This window comes from Camarhynchus parvulus, chromosome 21, assembly GCF_901933205.1.
Source record: "Camarhynchus parvulus chromosome 21, STF_HiC, whole genome shotgun sequence".
NCBI lineage: Eukaryota > Metazoa > Chordata > Aves > Passeriformes > Thraupidae > Camarhynchus > Camarhynchus parvulus.
This window is the reverse complement of record NC_044591.1, coordinates 7,883,022-7,903,448: the sequence shown is the minus strand read 5'-3', so window position 1 is coordinate 7,903,448 and position 20,427 is coordinate 7,883,022. Positions and strand designations below refer to the sequence as shown.

The 20,427-nt window shown below is 42.6% G+C and overlaps 1 protein-coding gene across 1 annotated transcript in view; it reads left to right on the top strand.

The window, feature by feature from the left end:
* The first annotated feature begins 3,201 nt into the window (after positions 1-3,201).
* Positions 3,202-20,427, top strand: part of DVL1 (dishevelled segment polarity protein 1) — a 48,587-nt gene continuing 31,361 nt past the window's right edge. The window contains 3 exon segments of the mRNA XM_030963752.1: positions 3,202-3,459; positions 3,461-3,531; positions 17,564-17,633. Coding sequence (XP_030819612.1) covers positions 3,361-3,459; positions 3,461-3,531; positions 17,564-17,633 — 240 coding nt within the window. The 5' untranslated portion in view covers positions 3,202-3,360.

Below are 20,427 nucleotides of genomic sequence, written 5' to 3'. Positions count from 1 at the left end.
CAATACAGAGCAATACAAAACAAAACACATATTAACATAAGATGATAACCTTTTTCTATTTTCATTACATGTTGATTTATTGTTACAGGAAACCCAAAACAACAAAAGCACACAGAAAACAACACTCATCTACCATGAACACCCCCTTCAGATTACACACAAACTCACCATCACTCTCATCACAACTGCTAAATTACACCCCAGCAATCGCTGGTCCTCAGGAACGTGGTTCCCGAGAGCCTCCAAAAGATGCTCCTGCCTGACGAAAACCCCGGTCCCTGGGCGGTCCGTATCCAAACTTTGGCGATGAACGTCGCCTCGCAGACCAACCGGGACCGAGGAAAAAAAAACCCAGCTGGGAGGGAAAAAAAAAGTGCTTGATCTTGGCAGGAGCTGTTTTTGATGATGAGTTTATTTTTCTTATCTTTTACATAGGAAGGGTGAGTTCAGCTCACATCTTCACAGCATGGTTCAGAAAGTCTCAAAACCCTTAGTTACAAGACCTTTTAAAGATTTATTAACCAATAAAACACTGCCAACAAGGATATTTATCCAATCCTTAAATATTTCATCTTATAGACCCATGTTACAGAGTAAGAAAGATTTCTTAGTTAATCATGTTATGACACACAAACCTACAGTTCTGCATTCTAAACTCCTTGTTAGCTTTATAACTACTTTTTATATCTTAAACTATTTTTATATCCTAAACTTTTTATATATTTCAACTTCAATCTTTTAAAAGGTTTGGATAGAAAAGGTTCTGAGGACCTAAACCACAAATAAATGTTGATTACATTTAAACCCCGGGGAGCTTTGCAGAGGTTACTGCAAAGTCTTTTGCTTCCCTCTGGTGTTTAATGTCTCCATTTCATTGTCAGTGACTGCCCAAAGTTCACTGCACACAGAGGGAGAATAAATGGGAAAAAAAAAACCCTTGCAGATTTTCCAGACCAGATCCAGGAGAAGTTGAAACTCTCTCTGCTTTGGGATCACTTCCATCTTTAGTTCATCTTCTGTGTCAATGCCAATCTTGCCAATCCTCAAAGTGAAATTTTGTTCTTTTACAGATAAATTCTTGATACGAAAACCACCCAGGACACCTCTGGGTGGGTGCCCAGATCTTTGGTTTCCCTTTTGTCCCATCTTTTCTACACATTGATTTTTTAAATATTGGCAAAATATTTGCCCAAGAATGGGGGGTTCAGTTCTTTTCCCATTAAGGTCATGTGTTCTACCTGAGGTTCAAGAATTGTTTTAGAGATTCTCCAGTAAAAATTTAGAATCCCTAAACCAAAAACATCTTGGGGCAGTGGTTTAGGTCAGAAGCTCTGCTGAGCACCCAGAGTGTGAAGAGCTCTGAGAACTCCCCAAGACAAGTAACAAGCATTGCTGTAATTCTAAAAGGGTTTTTTAAATGGCTTTTTAAAAGGGTTTGCTTATTCCCTGTGTGTGAAAATGAAGAAAAGGGTGAGCAGCTTTTATCCCTCAGGACACTCTCTGCTCCCTGCAGGGCCCTGCAAGACTTTTCCCTCTATCACAGAGAGCACAGCGCTATTAGCAAGAGATTTTGTTTATTTTTTGCTGAAGTGTTAAGTCCTGAGCTCTGCAAGACACGAGGTGTCAGCTCTGATGGACCAGGGCTGCATCCTGCACTCCTGTGTCCTCTCTTAATTGGATTAGCTGCTGCTTTGACTGCAGCCTGAAAGTGCTCTCCTCTCTCCTGTGCTTTCTGAGGAGCTTTCTGTGACTCACAGAGCCAGCCTGATCACGTCTGCTCCGGGGTAATCATCTGACAATGATTATTTCCAGCTGTCAGCAGTGAAAGCGAAGCTCAGGGAGCAAGAACAGAGCTCTCAGCAGGTTCAGGCTCTGGGTGGGCACCTGGGGAACACAGGAGGTCGTTAAATACCAACTGAGGGGAGCAAATGTTAATGTTTTGCCTGAGTTTCATGCTGCAAGAACTCAGAAAATATTGCTCATGCCAGAGTTATGATCCCACCAAAGGGAACTTTCCCATTCCTGCACGGTGGTTCTGATGGATTCTGGTGCACTTCCCATGCCAGGAGCACTGGGGTGCTTGCAGAGACTGCTAGGACAGAAAGTTGAATTCACATTTTTGGGGTTTAACTGAAAAAGGGTTTTTTTAATAAGCAGGAGATTCTTTGAGACCTAAGAACACTGCTCTGAAATCTTCATTTTCTCGTTGTTGTTTTTGGGGACTTTATAGAAATAAAGATTAATTCTTTCCAAATATATCACCTGTGTGGCACTAAAGAGATTTTTCCTGATTCTCCTTTCCTCATCCCATCCTCTTACTTTTCCTCATCCCTATTCTTATTCTCATCTTCTTGCCTTTCCTCATCCCCATTCTTATCCTCATCCCTTTCTCTTATCTCATCCACTTTCCCTCCCCATTCCCATCGTCTCCCCTTTTCTCATCCTCATTCTTATCCCCATCCCCTTTCTCATTCCCATCCTCTTTCTCTTCCCTTCCTATCCCATCCTTTTCCCTCTTCTCATTCCCATCCCATCCCATCCCATCCCATCCCATCCTCTCCCCTTTTCTCATCCCCATCCCCTTTCCCATTCTATCCTCTTTCCTTTCCTTCCCCAATCCCAATTCTCATTCCCATCCCTTTTCCTTTTCCCATTCCATCCTTTTCCCTCTCCTCATCACCATCCCCTTTCCCATCCCATCCTCTCCCCTTTCCCCATTCCCATCCCATTTCCCATCCCATCCCATCCCCTTCCCCATCCCATCCTTTTCCCTACCCCCATCCCCTTTCCCATTCCATCCTCTCCCCATCCCTATTCCCATCCCCTTTCCCCATTCCAATCCCCTATCCCCATCCCATCCTCTCCCCTCTCCTCATCCCCGTTCTTATTCCCATCCCATCCTTTTCCCCTTCCCCTTTCCTCTCCCCTCTCCCCATCCCCATCCCACCCCCTCCCTATTCCCATCCCCTTCCCTCCCCACCCCTCCATCCCATCCCCACCCTCCCGCTGGCCCGGGCCGTGCTGCCGCCGGGCCGGCAGGGGCGGTGTGCGGGCGCCGCGGGCGCGGGCGTGGGCCGCGGAGCGGGCGGAGGGCGCTGCCCGGGGCCGCCCCGCTCCCCCTCAGGCCGGGCCCGCCGCCCCCGGGCCGGGCAGCGCCGCGGCGGCGGCGGCGCAGCGAGGCCGGCGGGGCGGCCGGAGGATGCGGGCGGGGCGGGCGCGCTGCCGTTCCCGGGTCGGGCAGCTAGAGAGCAGTGCAGGGAGCCCGAGCCTGAGCCCGGCGCTCCCTTCCTGTGGGCAAGGCCGACAGCGCAGCCGAGCGCCGGCCGAGGCCCGGCCCGGCCGCCCCCGCTGCGCTCTCCCATGGCGGAGACCAAGATCATTTACCACATCGACGAGGAGGAAACGCCGTACCTGGTGAAGCTGCCCGTGCCGCCGGAGAAAGTCACGCTGGCCGATTTCAAAAAATGTCCTCAGCAACCGGCCCGTGCACAGCTACAAGTTCTTCTTCAAGTCCATGGACCAGGATTTCGGGTGAGCGGCCGCGCTCCGGACGCGCCCCCGGCCTTCGCTGCGCTCTGCGGGCCGCGGGCCGGGCAGGGCTCGCAGCATCCCCGGGGCACCTGCCGGGCTCGGCCCGGCCCGGCCCCCGCTCGGCACCGCCGGCGCCGCGAACATGGCGGGCGCGCCGGGCCGCGGCCTCAGGGCTGCCGCGATCGCGCCCCGCCGTGCCCCGGGACCCCCCGTACCCCCTCAGGAGCGCCCCGGGCCCGCCCGGAGCCGCCGCGGTGCCCCCAGGCCCGGGCCGGGGCAGCGGGGACGGGCGGCCGCAGCTGTCACCGCGCCCGGGGAGGCCGCGCAGCGCCCGGGCAGGGCGGGCGGGCCCGGAGTGAGCGCCGAGGGGTCCCGGGGAAGAGCGGGGAAACCGCAGGCAGCGCTGCCACCGCCGCTGTCACAGATCTGACGGGTGTCACATCCTCGGGGTCGGACGGGTGACAGGAGGCCCCGGTTGAACGGGTGTGAAAAGGTCGGTGGGTAAATGGTGGACGAGTGGTCAATGGTCAAACGGGCGTGAAACGGTCAATGGTCAAATGAATGTCAAATAGGGGAGAAGGGGTCATTGGTTAAACGGGTGTGGAATGGTCAGTGGTTAAATGGAATGGTCAGTGGCCAAATGAGTGTGAAATGATCAATGGTCACACGGGTGATAAGTGGTCAGTGGTCAAAGGATTGGTGGTCAAATGAATGTCAGATGGGGGAGAAGGGGTCAGTGGTCAAAGAGGTGTGGAATGGTCAATGGTCACATGGAATGGTCAGTGGCCAAGCTTGTGTGGTCAGTGGTCAGATGGGTGATGACTGGTTGGTGGTCAAATGAATGTCAAATAGTGGTGGTCAAATGGGTGTGAAATGGTCAGTGGTCAAATGGAATGGTCAGTGGCCAAATGGCTGACAAGTGGTCAGGGGTCAAATGGTGCCAGGGGCTGTGCTCAGACCACAGCTTTCAAATCCTCGAAGTCAGACAGGTGTCAGACGCTCCCTGGTCAAACGGGAGTGAAGTGGTCAGTGGTCAAATGGGTATGAAATGCTCAGTGGTCAAATGGGTATTAAATGCTCAGTGGTCAAGCAGGTGACAGTGGTCAGCGGTCAGACGGGTGACAGTGGTCAGTGGTCAGACAGGTTCAGGGGCTGTGCTCAGACCGTGACTGTCAAATCCACTGGGGCCAAACAGATGTTGGATGGTCCCTGGCCGCACAGGTGGTCAGTGGCCACACAGGTGTCACACAGTCCCTGTTTGAACAGGTGACAATCACCTGGTGGTCAGACAGCTCCAGGGGCTGTGCTGGGCCAGCAGCTGTGAAACCCTTGGTGGTCCCACGGCTGAAGATGGTCAGTGGCCAAACAGGTGACAGATGGTCAATGCCCTCTTCCAAGGGCACAAGCTGAGCTGGACGAGAGCAGGGCTGGACTTTGAGATGACCTCTGTGGTGGCCAGAGGCAGCTGAGTGCCCGAGCCAGGGGTTTGACATCATCCTGTGCCACCGGGCTTGGCGACAACCAGAATAAAATAAACCAATGCAAGTCCCTTTGACAGTTTGCCAGACAGTAACTTTCAAAATGTATTAATCCTTTTGTAGCAAATCATTTCTCTTTGTACTCGCATCTGTCGCTGGCAAGGCAATTTTGCACAGTTAAATGCCTTCCCAGGAATAAAAAAAATTAAAAAAAATTAAAAAAAAAAAAGGAGCAGGTTTATGGGAAACTCGTGCGGACCTGACTCCAAAACACCGCCGTGGTTGAGGTGCAGGGTTGGTGTTTGGTGAGATAGATCACCCCAAGCATCCTTGGATGTGTTGTGCAGCCTCTTTTTTATCCCTGAGACCCGAACCTTTCATCTTGATTGTGTTTTTCTCCCTGGTGGAATGTGGATATTGTTTGTTGACGCGGATTTCTGATGTGGTGAGTTGTTAGTGTTGGCTTGTAACCACAGGAGTGTTCGTGGATTGACTTCTTGTTTTTCTCACTTGTGCAAACTTTTTTTTTTTGAGGGGGGAGGCAACCCTACAAAATGTTTGTTCAAAATAAATGTGATTATTGGTAAATTTCCCTCCTTCACCTCCCCGAGTGACAGGGACACTTGTTGTTGTAGAAATTCAATGTTTGTGGATTGATTTCACTAAAGGAGGTTGGGATTGTTCAGGCAGCAGCTGCATCGTTCCCAATGCCACAAAAATTTACAAGTAGGAAATATAAACTGTGCTGAGGCATCTTGAACACTCGGGGATGTTTGGTTTTTGACCAGGAAACACTAGTTTGTAACAAACCCTAGAGTGGATTTTGTTATTAGTCTGAAAATTGAGGTGAAACTTGTCTGTTCTTCTTGGAAGTGGTTTTTGACCGGGAAACAAAGTTTGTAACAAACCCTAGACTGGGTTTACTTATTAGTCTGAAAATTGGGATGAAATTTGTCTGTTCTTCTTGGAAATGGTCTTTGACCAGGAAACAAAGTTTGTAACAAACCCTAGAGTGGATTGTCTTATTAGTATGAAAATTAAGGTGAAACTTGTCTGTTACTCTTAGAAATGGACATGATGGAAGATGAAGGGCTGCAAGGATCAAGACCTGGAAGTTCAGTCTCTATTATTTAATCAACAGCATTTGGTGACAGTCTATGGCCTCGAGACAGCTCAGAGTGATTCTGATGTGGGACTCTTGAGCTTTGTTTGCATTTATTTTCTATGTCTTGTTCCTTTTGTGTTTGTGCCTCTCTGAACGCTAAATATTTGGGAAAATCAGAAGAAAATTCTGAAATGAGAAAAAAAATCAGCTGAATCAGCTGAATTTTGGCTGTCTTAGTGAGTGTTAGTAGTAAATATGGGCTTTATTTTCATCATCTTACCTGCAAACTGACTTTTTGTAGAATCATGGAATATCCCGAGCTGGGAGGGATTATCCAGCCCAGACACCCCAAAATCCCATCGTGGGAGCTCCTGGGGCTGGGACCATCCCCTGGGGCTGTGCCCAGAACCCTCTGGGGGAAAAACCAAAATCCCAAAATCCCTCCCAACTCCCTTGGCCCAGCTCCATCCTTTTAATTGTTGCAAACAGGCAATTCCAGCTGCTGTTTCCAGAATCCGTAACAGAGCTGTGGCTCTCTAATTTCTCCTTTCTGTGCCTGAAAATCTCTTGCCTGGAAGTGGAGCTGCAGGGATATTTTGGGTGTCCTCCCCAATGGTGCCAAGCTGGGATTTGATTTGGTCCCTAAATCCCTGAATTTTTTCACTGTGCAATGTGAAAAGCAGTGGTTGTGTTAGGAAAACAAATGTTTTCCTGCAGGATTGGAGGGAGCTGACTCCTTGCAATTCTGTACATGCTGTTGTAATTAAGGCCCGGCCTTTCCTGTATGCTGAAATAATGGAATAAATCCTGTGCTCACAAACCCTGCATGTGCTGAATGCTTTCCAGCTGGGATGGGATGGAGCTGGGTCCTGCATGGGGCGTGGAATTCAATGGAATTCAAGCCCTGTGTTCTTTGCTCGTTGGAAGGTGCAGGAGGAGGTGTGGGAGGGTGACATTCGCTTCTGAGCTTTGCTTACAGTTTAATTTATAAATTAAATTATAAATTTATATTCTGTATATATAATATATTAAAAATTGTAATAATTGAATTCTATTATAAATTTATTTATTTTAAAATTTCTTTAATTTAAATAATTAAATAAAATTATATTATATTATATATATTTATAAATTTATATTATAAAATTATAAATTAAATACTTTAATTATTAAATTTCAAATTCATTATAATTTTTAAAATTTATTGCCCTGCCACTTTCCCCTGTGCCAGTTCTGACCCACACAGGGATGGCCCTGCATTTTCTCTGCTTTTCTCCTGCCTCCATCTGTACCATAATGCTGATTTTAGGGTGCAGGATGTCCAACTGGAAGTGCTTTTGTAGCTTCTGGTTTTATTCTGGTTGCTGGAAAACCAAGCAGAGATGTTCTGTAACAGCCTCACTGCTGTGACAGCATCCACCAGCAGTGAAATTTAGGAGAGGTGATGTTTGAGGAATGTTTTTCTAGACTAGGGGCTGTGTCGTCAGCTGATTTAATTAATTCCAGCCACTGATTCTTTCCTCAGGGCAAAGCTCAGAGGTCATTTCCCATCGGTGGCACTGCTGATTCTCAGGTTACAGCCCCACAGAATTCTGTTGATTCTTTGATGATTAAAAAAATGACAGCTAATGAACGCATCTAAAAATAAAGCTGCAGCTTGTGATGCCTGGGCTCTGGTGGTGGGACAGTGACAGCTGTGTGGCATCCAAATGATTCATCAGGAATCTCTGACAGATCCTGCAACAGAAATTCCTTTCTGCATTGAAATATTTGATATTTCCAGAGCTTTGCTCATAAAACATAATCAATAACTCGCAGGAGCACAAAAGGATCAATGTGGAAGATCCAGGCAATTAAAGATGTTAAAATTTCTGTAAATTTATTTGTTTAATTAAACATATTTCATTTTCTGTACATTTATTTATTTAATTAAACATAATTAATTTTCTATAAGTTGATTTATTTAATTAAACATATTTTACTTTCTGTACATTTATTTATTTAATTAAACATATTTAATTTTCTGTAAATATATTTATTTAATTTTCTGGTTTGTGGTTTTGCTGTTCCAGTGTGGACAGCAGAGTTTCAGTGAAGAACTGAACCATCCTAAAGACATTTGCTGTCCAGAATTGGATAAAAATTCCTGTTTGTTGTGGTTCCTGTGAGTGAGGCAGGAGGAAGAGCAGAGTTGTGTCTGTTCTGGCACCCTTTGGGTGAGGTTCAAATCCTCATTCTTTCCATTGTGTGCACTAATGCTCCTCTGATTATTCTTCTGCAGGGACTCCTCCAAGGAGTGGCTTTTTCAGCATTCCTTTGGTATCAGCCCAAGAGCTCCCTTTCAATCTGCTTCCTTTCAATCTGCACTTGGAGCTGCAGCTAAAAATTGGGGGTTTTGGTTGAAAACTGGCGAGAAAATGAGATTTAATGCAGTAGGAATCCAGTTTGGGAGCTGATGGGGTAATTTTTAATAGGAAAGAGACATTTTGTGCCTTTTTTTCTGGAGGCAGTGCAGCACCCCTGCTCTCACCCTTGCCCTGAGGTGAGTCAGGAGTTGGCTTCTAACTCCTAAGAGGATTTTCTGGTTTTTTCCAACCCCTGAGAGGAGTTAAAACCAGGAGTCCTGACTGCCAGATGTCTTGCTGTGCTGTGACTTCATCATTAGGTCCAAGGGGTGGCTTTTTCAGCATTCCTTTGGTATCAGCCGAAGAACTCCCCTTCAATCTGCACTTGGAGCTGCAGCTAAAAATTGGTTTTTTGGTTGAAAACCAGTGAGAAAGTGGGATTTTAAGCAGTAGGAATCCAGTTTGGGATTGGGATTGGGAGCTGAATGGGGTAGTTTTTAATAGGAGAGGGACGTGAGAAGCATTTTTTGCCTTTTTTCCGTTTTCAGCCTTTGCCCTAAGGGTAAGTTAGGAGTTGGTTTCTAACTCCTGAGAGGATTTTCTGATTTTTTCCCCACTTTCTTTCAGATTAATTCCTGGAAAATTTAAGGCCAAAGTTTTGTTGGATTGTGGATTTAAAGCTACAAATAACAGGTTTATAAACATTTCTGAGAATGTGAGGTGACAGAGCTCTGGAGGGACAGAGGGGAGTTTTAGAGGGGATTTTTGGGATGGGATTTTTTCCCTGGGATGGATTTCCCAGAGAATCCGTGGCTGCCCCATCCCTGGAAATGTCCAAGGCCAGGCTGGAACACCCTGAGTTGGATTTTCAAATCCCTCCCAACCCAAACCTTTCTGGAATTCCATCAAATTCTCATTTAGAAGTCAAATGCAGTTGGGCTGGTGCAGCTTTGGAATGAAATTTTGCATTTTGCTCTCCCTTTGCATATGGAAAAAGGTTCATTTCTCTCCCTGTGATGCGCAAAATCCCAGCCCCTTTTATCTGAGCTGTTTCTCTCAAGTTGCTGAGATGATTTTTCAGGAGTGGGAGGTGGGAAAACAAACAGGCAGAGCTGGACAGGTGAAGAATTCCATGGGGTCCCTCCCAGAAAAAGCTCTCTGGGGATTTTTCCAGCTCCTGGATGATGTTTCCATGAGGAATTTTGGAGGAGCACCATTTCTTGCTGCATTCTTGGCAGTTTTAAAAAGTTTTAGCTGAGTGATTTGTGGTTTTAGAGCTCTGTGATTTTTATTTCCCTTAAATGACTCAAAGAACTGTTGGCAAATGTGTTTTTTTGGATGAGGGACAAAGAGTTGGTGGGAAAAGCTTCTGATCCACCTGGAATACAGAATTTTTGTGTCCTTCTGGAGCCTCTAAATTGGACAAATGATAAAGAACTCGAAAATCTGTGTCAGGTACCCTGTGAGTCCCTGAGCTTTGTGTTCTCAGTTCTTCAGGAGCACAGTAATAAATGAAATAATCTCTTCCTTTCCCTTGCCACTCCTGAAATGAGGGAGGTTGGCTGGCCATGGTTCTGTGGACACCAAAATCCTGCAATTTGTGCTAGAAATGCAATTTTTCTAAGCGAAATAGTAGAAAAAAAATGTATCGTAGTTCAGCTTGGAATAGCAAATCCATGCCTAAACGTGAAGTTGGGCTGGGGAATTGCATTTATTACCAAAATCTTGTTTAATTTCTCTGCTGGAAAACCTTTCCCGTGGTGAAAACACAGATTTTTCACTCAGTGTGGTGCAAATCTTTAAAGAGACACCACAATCCCATCCCAAAACTGCCTGTTCCTTCATTTGTGGGATTTAATTTATGGGACTTTGTGACAAGCTGGGAATCTCTCTTTTAATACCCAAACCAACTTGTAGGTCCAGTTATACTTTGAATTTGCAGTGTGGGTGGAATTTATTACCTGGTATGAAGACAAGAGGTTTTTCTTTTTTGGGTTTTTGATTTTCTATTTTTATTTTTGGACCCAGTTTTTCATGCTGTGAGGAGTGAAGTGCCCTGGGATGTTTTTTTGGAGCTCTCAGGACCTGCAGAGCTTTGCATTCCCACCCTGCTCATCCCGGAGAGCTTTTTTATTTTATTTTCAGTGTCCTGCCCTGAGTTTGGAGCATAATTGCACCCTGGGGAAAGCCAAACCCCAGGCAGCTGTTGGAAATGGGCATTATAGCTTTTACAGTTTTTTTTTTTTTTCCCCTAAGCTGTTCTCAAGAACTGCTTAATTTTATGGGGGATTATTAATATTTATTGTTTATTGGGAATGTGGGTTCAGGTCAGGATTTTTGTGACCTGTCCCTTTGTACTGAGATTTTTCTTGTTTTTCTGGCGAAGATGTGTGTGTCCCTTGGGAATAAATTCATTAACACCTGGGAGATTGAAATCCAGGCACATAAATAATTTACTAAATAATACAGGGAGGAAAGAGGGAACTAAGAGAAAAGCCTGGAGATTTTCAGTGGGGCTAAAATGCTTTGCTTGTTTTATTCCAAACCCTTTCTGAGGAAATTGAGGAGAAAAAATTGAGGAAAAGAAATTTTAAGGTTTTAGGATTCTAAAAATCACCCATTTCCTTGGGTTCTCTGCAAAAATAGTATTTTTTCTAGTTTAGCTGGGCATGGAGTGAAATATAACACCATGCACAGTTGTGTCTAGCAGTGCTACAATCAAGCCAGACTCTGTAGATCTCAATTTAAATACCACAAAAATCTGTATTTTAGTGGGATTTTCACACTTTGAACGCTGCACAGCTATTGAAATATTGTTCCTTAAGGAGCAGAAAAGCAAATTATATTCCCTGCATGCCACTGCTCTTGGACAGCCAGTCATAAATATTTTAGTATTTTATAAAAATATCTTAATATTTATTAAGTAAATTTAAGTAAGTAAATTAAGTATAAAATATAAAATATTTTAAGTATTTATTTATATTTTAAAATATAAAATATTTTAAGTATAAAATATAAAATATTTTAATATATTAAGTAAAAAATATTTTATACTTAATTTGGTGGGAATGGGGCAGGATTTCTGGCTTGGGGCTGAAAGGGGAGGATGAGGCAGGGCTGGGCTGGCAGCCCAAGCAGCAATTGGTTCAAAACACGTGGGATTTCCTGGAAGGAGTCCCTGTGGCACTGCTGAGGGCTGCCAGGACCTTGCAGTGTGATGCAGAGGCCAAAATGGGATTGCTGCACATGGAAATTCCCTTTGCAGAGTCACACAAGGAAGAAAAACCCATTTTATTCCTGTGTTTATCCCTGTAAATTCAGCACATTACTTTATTTTCCTTCCTTTTTCTGCATTGGGAAGGTGGCTGAAGGCTCTCTGTGTTTCCCTCCCTCCCAACTTTCTTTTTGGATTTGTGTTCCTAAACCCCTCACCAAGTAAGGAGGTTTTCTGCTAAAAATCCCATTTTATTCCAGTGTTTATCCCTGTAAATTCAGCACATGACTTTATTTTCAGAGGAAAGGAGAATTTCCTCCTGCATTGGGAGGGTGGCTAAAGGTTCTCTGTGCTTCCCTCCCTCTTTTTGGGATTCTTTTTGGATTTGTGTTCCTGAGCAGAATTCCTGGCTCCCCTCACCAAGTAAGGAGGTTTTCTGCTGCTCCAAATTCTGTCTTTTAACTTTAAAAAATTCCAAGGAACTTTTCAGGAGGGCTGTTCTGCACTTTTCCGGCAGTGCAATGTCCCAGCTCAAGGTGACACAGCACTGTGCTGCAGGGCAGAGCCTCAAGAAATTGAATTATCCTTGAATAACCATAAAAAGTGAAGTTTTATGTTAAAAATCAGTGCAGATTTGGGCTGATCCTCCGCTAAAAGAACACGATAATTCTTGTATCATTCATATGCTTAAACTTATCTTAATTTTAGCTTTGGTGGAGGACCAAGGTGCCAAAACCTCTGCAGCGTCCCTGGAAGGTGATGAATTAATTATCCCTGGCATGTCAAAAATATTTGGAATTATCCCTGGCATGCCAAATATCCCTGCAGGAATAAAGGTGGGGTGGCAAAACCAGGGAAGAGTCAATCCTGTGGGCACGAGTGTGGTGCTGGAGATCAGATGTGGCAGAGGATAACTGGGCTATAAATCCATGCATTAAATACATAAATACATAAATACATGAATATAAATACTGGTAATTCAGGCAGAACCTCATTTTTCCAAGTGGAATGAAAAATCAACCCTACATTTCCCATCTCTGTGGTGCTGGCGGAAAGGAGAATTTTACTATTAACTTCATTTTTCCAAGTGGAATGAGAAATCAACCCTGCACTTCCCATGTTTGTGGTGTGGAAAAAAAAAATTGTAAATATTTCCAAGTGGAATGAAATCAACCCTGCATTTCCCATGTCTGTGGTGCTGGAAGAAAGGAAAATTTCCTTGTAAACCTCATTTTTCCAAGTGGAATGAAAAAGCATGAATGAATTTCTCCCTCCTTTTCCCACCAGTAAAGGACAATTAAGAAGAGCCTTGATGATGATCCCATGATAAAATGGGATTAATCTGGTGCTGAAGGACATTGGGATACTCTGGTTTTGTCATGGTGCACATTAATCTGGAATAAATCTGTCTCAGCCCTGCATTTCTGTGTTTCCCATCTCTGTGGTGCTGGAGGAAAGGAGAATTTTATTATTAACTTCATTTTTGCAAGTGGAATGCAAAATCAACCCTGCACTTCCCATGTCTGTGGTGCTGAAAGAAAGCAGAATTTCCTTGTAAACCTCATTTTTCCAAATGGAATGAAAAATCAACTTTGAACTTCCCATGTCTGTGGTGTTGGAGGAAAGGAAAATTTCCTTTTTAACCTCATTTTTCCAAGTGGGATGAAAACTCAACCCTGCATTTCCCATGTCTTTGATGGAAAGGAAAATTTTATTATTAATTTCATTTTTACAAATGGAGTGAAAAATCAACCTTACATTTCCCATCTCTGTGGTGCTGGAGGAAAGGAGAATTTTATTATTAAAATAAAATATTCATTTTTCCAAGTGCAATGAAAAATCACCCAGCTAATTGTGGAGAATGCAGTCTGTGCCAGGCATGCACGATGAAATCAGAGTGCAGCATTATCAAATTCATTGTTTAATTACCAATTAACTCAGTGCTGATGAATCAGAGCCATTAGAGGTTTGTCGGGTTCAGGTGCCATCAGGTGCATCCCAGTTTGTGTGGAATCAGGAATTCTTCTTGGCAGAAAGAAAATTATACATGAGAAAAAGAAATTATATATAAGAAAAAGAAAATTATATATGAGGGGGAGGCTGAGCCTCAATAATCCTTGATTTTCAGGCCAAAATCCTGTCTGGAAAAAAAGAAAAATTCAGGATGCTGAGGTGAGGTGAGAGGTTTGGGAAAGGCACAAATCCCAAATTGTGCAGGGAGAGCCAGAGCATCCGCACACAATTCCAGGAAGCCACAGCAAGGAGGGGCTGCTCCCGGCACTGATTGTTTCGTTTGCTAATTAGTGCTGAAATCTCCTCAAAGTCAAATAAAGCAGAGGATGTGAGCTGCTAGAGCTGCTCCCTCCTCCCCTGCCCCACATTTCCTCACCCCCTTTTTGGTTTTTGGTTTTTTGTTTGTTCTTGTTGTGTTTTTTTTTTTTTGTTGTGTTGTGGTTTTTTGGTTGGTTGGTTGGTTGGTTTGATTTGGGGTTTTTTTTTGTTTTTTGGGTGGGTTTTTTTGTGTGTGTGTGTGTGGTTGTTTTTTGGGTTTTTTGGGTTTTTTTTTTTTTTGGGTTTTTTTTTTGTTTGGGTTTTTTTCGTTTTTGTGGATTTTTTGTTTGTTTTTTTGTTTTTGTGCAGATATTCATGGATGTGGGGGCTTTGCTGGTGTTTGGTGAAGAGTGGGGTATTTTTCATGATTTGTCTCTGATGTGACCTTGGCTATGTTATTTTACCTTCATTCCACCTGGTAGATGCATTTGAGGGATGAATTGAAGGATATTTTGTGCATGGACTGCAGCAAAGAGGGAGATGCTGCAGGTCTGTGAAGAATATTGAATATGTTATGTGAATATTGGAGAAAAATCTCTAAATTATTGTTCTGCCTTTTCCAAGAGGCAAACCTGGATGTGGGAGCAGGTCAGGCAGAGCTGCTGTAGTCTGGAAATGTCACCTTTGTGGCCAGGTGTTTTATTTGCTTCTTCCTCTGTTCTTTTACCTTCCTTCCACCTGGTAGACGCATTTGAGGGATGAATTAAAAGATGTTTAGTGCATGGAGATTTTTCAGGGTTGCAGCAAAGAGGGAGATGCCACAACTCTGTGAAGAATATTGAATATTGAAGAAAAATCTCTGAATTTTTGGTGTGCTGTGCTCTCTTCTTCCAAGAGGCAAACCTGGAGGTGGGAGCAGGGCAGGCAGAGCTTTGTTCAAACTTTGTGGCCAGGTGTTTTATTTGCTTCTCCCTCTGTTCTTTTACCTTCCTTCCACCTTGCAGATGCATTTGAGGGATGAATTAAAAGATGTTTTGTGCATGGAGATTTTTCTGTGGTAAAGAGGGAGACATTACAAGTCTATGAAGAATATTGAATATTTCCTGTGAATGTTGGAGAAAAATCTCTGAATTTTTGGTGTGCTGTGCACTCCTTTTCCAAGGGGCAAACCTGGATGTGGGAGCAGGGCAGGCAGAGCTGCTGTGACCTGGAAATGTCATTTTTGCTCCAACTTTGTGGCCAGGTGTTTGTTTGCCGTGCCCAGCCCCAGTTAAACAGAAGGTTGTGTGTGCTGGAGCAGGGCTGCCAACAGGCAGGACGTGACCTGGGAAATAAAAACCCCTTTTTCTGACAGGGGATAAACTCTCCTTCTCTGGGCCTTGCTATCAGATGCTCTTTTGTCTTATTTTCAAACACGGAGTCCATTGACAATCAGGTTGAGAGCTCTGGGGATTTATCTCCAGGGTGGACCACATCCAATGCCAATATTCTTCACCTCAGGAAGAGATTTCTGGGAGAAATCACTTTTTTTCCTTGTTATGGTGTTTTGGACTGGAATATTATTCACCTCAGAATGAGGTCTGGGATAAATTACTTTTTTTTCCTTGCCATGCTGTTTTGGAGTGGAATATTCTTCACCTCAGGATGAGGTTTCCGGGAGAAATCACCTTTTTTCCTTGTTACACTGTTTTGAGTTGGAATATTTTTCACCCCAGGAAGAGATTTTTGGGAGAAATCACTTTTTTTTTCCTTGCCATGCTGTTTTGGACTGGAATATTTTTCACCTCAGGAAGAAGTCTCTGGGAGAAATCACCTTTTTCTCCTTGATTGTAATATTCTTCACCTCAGGAAGTTTTTGGGAGAAATCACGTTTTTCCTTGTTATATTGTTTTGGCTTGGAATATTCTTTACCTCAGGATGAGGTCTCTGAGAAAAATCAGTTTTTTTTCCTTGCCATGCTGTTCTGAGTTGGAATATTACTACCTCAGGATGAGGTTTCTTTTTATCCTTGTTATGTTATTTTGAGTTGGAATATTCTTCACCTCAGGAAGTTTTTGGGAGAAATCACCTTTTTTCCTTGCCATGCTGTTTTGGGAAGAGATGACAATCTTGACTCCATGTTTCAGAAGGCTGATTTATTATTTTATGATCTGTATTTATGATATATATTATATTTATTATATATATTATATTAAAAGAAATGATATATGTATATGGGAGAAATTTTGTATATGGTTTTTATGGGTGCAGAAATTCTGTGTGTAATTTTTGCTGGGTGCAGAAATTCTGTGTGTGATTTTTGCTAGGTGCAGAAGTCCTGGGTGTGATTTTTGCTGGGTGCAGAAATTTTGTATATTTTTACTGGGAGCAGAAATTCTTTGTGTGATTTTTGTTGGGTGCAGAAATTCTGATTATATTTTTTGCTGGGAGCAGAAATTCTGTGTATGACTTTTCCTGGGTGCAGAAATTCTCACCTGGGATTTCTGGGATGCCCTGAGTGTCATTTCCTGCAGATCCTGCCCTTTCAGGCATGCCGATAAAATTCTTGCAGCACCTTTCTCTGCTGATCCAGCAGCTGGAGCTGTGCTGAGTGAGTGTTCCCTGTGGGACACACAAAACTCCAGTCTGTCCATGGAGATTCCAGGTGTTGAAATCCTGGGTTTGCAGCTCCAGAATTACAGGTCTGAGAGCTTCTCTGCATTCTCAGAGGTTTTTAAAGCCCTGAATTTCTGCTTTTAGTGGAGTTGGCTCCTTGGAGTCTGAGGATAAATGACTAAAAGCAAGAATGGGATCATATGATCTGATTCCTGCTGCCAAAAGATGAAGGGGGGACAGATGGTTTAGGAATTAAGTGAATATTTTACAATGTTTTTCTTTCCAATAATAGAAAAAAAGGGGGGGGTGAAATTGCCTAATATTGCCCTGCCAGCCATTAACAATGCAAATAAATGTGGAGAAAAAACCAAGTGTTTATTCCTTAAAATGTGTGGGAATGCAGGCATTAGTGGTGGAGTTATTTATTTTTATTTTTTTAAAAAAACTCAATTTGCTCTTTTCTCCCTTCTAACCACCCCCCTGAACACGCCACTGTTTTAGCCCAGTGAGTTGCTTTGTGGTTATTGTGGTTTTTCTTCACCCAGCAACAAGACAAAAACATAAATAAAGGAAAATGTGCTTGTGGATCCACAGATTTTGATGAGACTTCAGGCTTCAGATTGTCAAAAGCAAATCTGGCCCTGTTCTGCAGTGAATTTGAGGCCAGAAATCTGGTTTTGCTACAAATATGTAATCTCTGACACAGCACAGGGGGGATTTTAGTCCCCATCAGACATTTCAAGGCTCTGGGGAGACTCCAAAATGGGAAATTCTTGAAATTATTTTAGTGCCTCCCAGTTTGGGGTGGTTGTCTGGTTGTTGTTCTACCCTTTATTTTGATTTATTTCCTCTATCTCACAGTCTCTCATTCTTTAAACACAGAGCACCTGCTGGCACCAACATTTTAATGAATAAATTGCATTTTTCCTGAACAATTGGAGAAAACCACTGTCCGTTCTGATCTGATGTGATTTCAAATTCCTGATTTTCTTCCTTTTGTTGTTTTTTTTGTTTTGTTTTCCAGGGTGGTGAAGGAAGAGATCTCAGATGACAATGCAAAGCTCCCCTGCTTCAATGGAAGAGTGGTGTCCTGGGTACGTTGGATTTTGTCTGTGGAAATCTGTGTTTGATACTGGAAGCTGATTTTTAGATCCTATTTTTGCTGGGATGAAGGAACACAAGGAAATAATAGTAAAGTAGGTTTATAGGAGTTTTTTCCAACTGAACAATTGGAACAAAAGTGGAATTATCAGGTGTAATGAGCAGCTCTTTCATTCCTCTGCTGATTTTAGGAGTTGAAGATCTTGCAACTTACACTTCTTACAACTTTTTTATATTTTAAACATTTTTACATTTAAACTGTTATTTTTATATTTATCTATTATTTTAATATTTTAACTAAACTATTATTTTAATATTATAATATTTAATATTATTTTTATATTTTAACTATTATTTTTGTGGTTTAACTATTATTTTTACGTTTTAACTATTTTAATGTTTTACCTATTTTTTACTTATTTTTGTATTTTAACTATTTATTTGAATATTTTAACTATTTTATCCCTTAAAATATTTTAGCAGCCCAGACACTGAAGTTATACAGAATAAGGACATTTGCTGCCTGCTGAGCAGCTTGACCTTTCCCAGCCTGGCTTCTTGCAGGCAGGATTACATGGAAATAACACAAAAAATCAAATGCAGAATTGATTGCCTGCTGTTTCCTGCATACAAGGAGAAGTGCAGTGTGTTTTTCAGACTGACTTTGACTGGGAGATGCTTCTTGAGCAAAGATTCCTTGTGGATCAGCCCTGCTGGGAAATGCTGGATCACACAGCTCCAGCCACTTCTTCCTGCTCTATTGATTGATTTTTATTTTAGCGCACTCAGATTCTGGCAGCTGGGTAGTCCCAACAGGTTTTTAGTGTTAGGCAAGCAAAACGTGTGGCTTTGTAAAGCTGAGTTTAAAATCAGTCCTCCCACACACACCCAAATGTGTGTTAAGCACTCAGTAGATTTTGTATTAATTGAGGTCTTAAAAATTGGGATTTTCAGTCTCTGCTGTCCAAAAGTAGCTGGGAATTGTGTTCAGAAGGAAAAGTTACTTTTTCCCTTTTTTTTATGACCTTCCTACCTGTTTTTTTACCTTTTTGCTCCAACCTTTAGCCCAAGCAGCAGTAGGTGACTGATAACCAAGGGGACTTTTCCAAGAGCTCAGCCATGCATTTCCTCCCAGCAGCATCAGAATGCCTTGGCTGGGGTATGGAGGAGTGCTTGAAAGCTTTTTTTTGATTTAAAGCTGCATTTCTGATCCAATTCCAATCTAAAGCTGGACAGTCTCAGAAAAAGGAACAAGCACCACTTGTCTCCCGGAAAAAGGGAAGATTCCCTGGGTGAGCAAATTGGAATAATTTCATTCCAAGGAATAAAACCATTGACATCAGAGAATCAAACTGATGTTGAAACAGAGAATGAGAGCTGAGGATCCATCTGCAGGCAGCACCAATTTATTAATTTCCCCAATTTCTTCCTTTCTTATGAGGTTGTGCCCGTTCTTAGGTGGGAATGGGATTTGGGATGGGTATCCCTGCCGCAGGAGGGACATCCTGGTGTCCCCTGGGTGCTCTCAGGAGTTGGGTTTGGCTGCAGGGCTCAGGACTACTGAGTTTGCTGCTCTCAGGATGCCCCTGAGCTCTGGGTGCTGCTGCTGCTGCTTTTGTCTCTAGTGCAAGGATCACAGAGCGTGGGGCTCTGCCAGGGTGGCGAGGGATGGGACAAAAAGGGATTTCATGTGTGATTAACGAGCAGAAAATAGAGTCCCAAAAGCTGCAGATGAAGCAGAGCAGGAAATGGAGCTGGAATTTGTGCTGCCATGGCCTGGGAGCAGCACTGGTGCCTTGTGTCCCTTGCTGGTCACCAGAATCCCTTGTGAAAGCTGCCCTAGAACAGGGGCTGGACAGAGTTAAAGCATAAAATAGGGATTTATTATTTTTTGGGTATAGTAGTAATAATAATAATAATAATAATAATAATAATAATAATAAATATATAAACATATGAAATACAAAAATATAGTAACATAAAAATATAAAATATATATAAGAAATATATAAGTATATATTTTATATAATATATATTATAACTATATATAAAATAAATATATAATATTTAGATAAATAGATAAATTATATCTATTATATTTATATAGTATATATATTCATAAAATATATAGAAATATATATTTATAAATATATATATTTAAAAATATATGTGTAATACTATTATTTTCCTTAATGGAGTATTTTTTGTGTGCTGGACTGAATTTTTTCATGCTGCTCAGGATGAGTTATAAACCCACCCATATTTCAGGATGAATTACAAACCCACCCAGTCCTGCAGAGGCAGCACAGATTGGAGGAAGTTGGGTTGGATTTATTCCTTCAAGACTTGTTTTTTTCCTGCCTTCCCACCCATCAGCTGCTCCCAAATTTCTCCTGGTTTAGTGCATTTTGTGAGCTCCTTTTGCAGATGATGTTGACAAGGGTTTCTGTTCAGCAATCAGCTGAAACATCTGGGTCTGACCTGCCTGATGAATTGCAAATTGCTTTTTCCACACTAACGCCCATAAAATTGCAGGGCTTATCTGCCTCTATTTGCTGCTAATTACGGCAGAAGTTTTATGTAAATATCACTGGAAGTTAATTGTTCCCTTTCGAATTCTTTGATATCCCATTCACTGGGACTTAACAGATAATTGCACGCAAATCTTCCAGGGATGGCAAAGTTGGGTCTTTACCGTTTAGAAACATATTTTATATATATGTGTGTGTATATATATATGTAATTTTTATATATATTACGTGTATATATATCTCAATATATGTATCT